This window comes from Monoraphidium neglectum (genome assembly GCF_000611645.1).
Source record: "Monoraphidium neglectum strain SAG 48.87 unplaced genomic scaffold scaffold04752, whole genome shotgun sequence".
Classification (NCBI taxonomy): Eukaryota; Viridiplantae; Chlorophyta; class Chlorophyceae; order Sphaeropleales; family Selenastraceae; genus Monoraphidium; species Monoraphidium neglectum.
In genome coordinates, this window is record NW_014008877.1 from 1,723 (window position 1) to 4,008 (window position 2,286).

The 2,286-nt window shown below is 67.6% G+C and overlaps 1 protein-coding gene across 1 annotated transcript; it reads left to right on the forward strand.

Moving 5' to 3' along the window:
• Positions 1-201: 201 nt before the first annotated feature.
• On the forward strand, positions 202-1,174 carry MNEG_14774 (hypothetical protein; the record flags this gene model as incomplete). Its single annotated transcript, XM_014036755.1, has 2 exons — positions 202-876; positions 1,112-1,174. Coding segments are annotated over 2 exons (738 nt in total), but the record flags the coding sequence as incomplete, so codon positions are not given.
• Positions 1,175-2,286: the final 1,112 nt, after the last annotated feature.

Consider the following 2,286-nt stretch of genomic DNA (forward strand, 5'->3'; position numbering starts at 1 on the left):
TGCAGCAGCACAGGGAGCTCATGCTTGTGGGCTTCAGCTATGACCAGGCGGCCCTCATACTTCAGATCACGGAGCGGCGGGCAGGGGGACGCGCAGCAGGTGCGCGGCGGGTCACATCTGCGCCGCGTGTCCGCGCAGCCGCAGGGGTTCCTGGCCACCTCTGGGCCGTCCTTTGCACACTCGGGGGCACCGAAAACAAACATGCGTCACCCACAGCTTACCCATACCTTTGTAACCGCTGCTGCCTGCCCCGCGGACTGCGCAACCGCCGCAGCCGCTCCAGCCACCGGCGCCTCCGAGCCCGGGGGGACCGCCGAGGACGGCGCGGGCCCCTCCACACATGGGCTTCCCCAGGGGAAGCCTGAGCAGCAGCAGCAGCAGCAGCAGCAGCAGCAGCAGCAGCAGCAGCAGCAGCAGCAGCAGCAGCAGCAGCAGCAGCAGCAGCAGCAGGATGAGCAGCGTGTGGCCGCCCTGGAGGAGCGAGTGGCCTTCCTCGAGATGGAGCTGCTGAAGCAGGCCCTCAGCACAGAGGACGCGGCTCTGATCGGCGCGGCTGATTCAGCCGCGGACCTGCTGCCGCCGCCGACGCCGCTTTGGCCGGGCGTCGGCAGCGCGTGGGACCTGGCTCCGCTGCAGCAGTCGGGGCAGTACACGAAGGAGCAGCAGCTTGCCCACGCGTGGGCGCACGGCAACGCTGACGCTCTTATGCGCAGGAGCGGCGGCAGCTCGCCTGGCCTGGGGGCGCACGCGCAGCCCCGGCAGCAGCAGCAGCTGCGGTCGCGGCCGCGGGCTTGTGCGGGGGTGGTCGCAGAAGCGGAGGACGGGGCCGAACCGTACGATGGAGCCGGCCTGGCCCTCGGGGCGACCGTTATCGCGGTGCGGGTTGATTCTGCCAGGGAAGGGGCAGAGAAGTGGCGACGGCTGCATGCACCCCTGCTGGAGTCTTGGCGCACCTGCCCTCTCCGTTATTGCCCGTCCTCACCGCTGTTGCTGCCCCGTTGGAGATTATTAAACCCAGCCTCGCAAACACCTTCCCCTCACGTTCGCTCGTCCGCGGTGCGCCCCCACCGCCGGCGTCGCGTCCAATGGCCCACCCGCGCCCGCCCCTCAGGTGTACGCGGGGGCGCTGGCGACGCTGCTGGCGCTGGTGGCCTGCAACCCAGACCCAGCGCTGGTCGGCGGGGTGGATTTGATGGCGCTCGGGATGTGATGCATCATGCACGCCCGGCTGGAGCAGGCATCTTACAGGGAACGTCGGCGGATCGACGGGCGGCTGGACTTGCACCTCACCTGGGGTCCCGCGCAGCTGCAACGTGCCGTGACTCACCATTGCATGACAGCAGGGACAGCAGTAGCCTTGCCCTGGTGCGCTTGGAATCATGCCGTTGCGCAGTTACGGTGCCATGCTGGTGAATTAGGGGATCGAATATTCAATTGTCTGACGGCCTCGTTGTAGCTGCTGCTGCATAGCTTTGGCAGATCAATTGCAAACACGCGGGCTTCCTGTAACACGGCACCTTCGATCTGCCACGTTAACCTAATATAATAGCATATGCAATAGCCATATGTGCTGCGTAGTCCAGGGAGCGATGCCGGAGGCGGGGGACGGCTAATCCGAACAATTGATTCTCCCTATGATGCGAAGATCGCTCTCAGAGGTGGGCGCATGGCAACTTAATTACTTGGTTATTCCAGTGGTGAAAGTGCTGGCCACGCGGTGGAGGCGCCGCAAACGGGGTCAACGCGTCGCCCGCGCGCTCAGCTGCTGCCGCCCCGGCGCCCCGCCCGCTCGCCCCGCCCGCAGCACACCGTCGCCTCCGAAGCCGTGGTGCTGGTGCGGCAGGGCAGCAATGTGGGATACGCGAAAACGGATAAGCAGCGGTCCAGGGGCGGCGGCAAGGGCATCGCCCAGTGGTGGGAGTCCGGTCTGGTGAGTGGGCAGCTGCCGCCCAGCTCGCGGAGCGCCCCGCATACACGCCAGCCCGCGCTTTCGCACGCGCGCCAACCCACGCCCCCGTCGACGGCCCACCGGAACTGCGGGCGGCGCCCGTCGGTAGACACAAACTCGCAATTCCCCCGCGCTGTGCCGCGCCGCCCGTTTCGCTCTCGCTGTTGTTTTGTTACCGCCCCGCAGGCGTGGTGGCTCAAGGCCCTCGTTGCGATGGCGGTGGTGGGGGTCATCTTAGTGGACGTCTTCTTATTGGAAACAGTCCTCGACCGCGTCCGCTCCCGCGGCCCCCCGGCGGGCGCCAGCGGCGCCGGCGCCGGCGGCGCGCAGCCCGACGC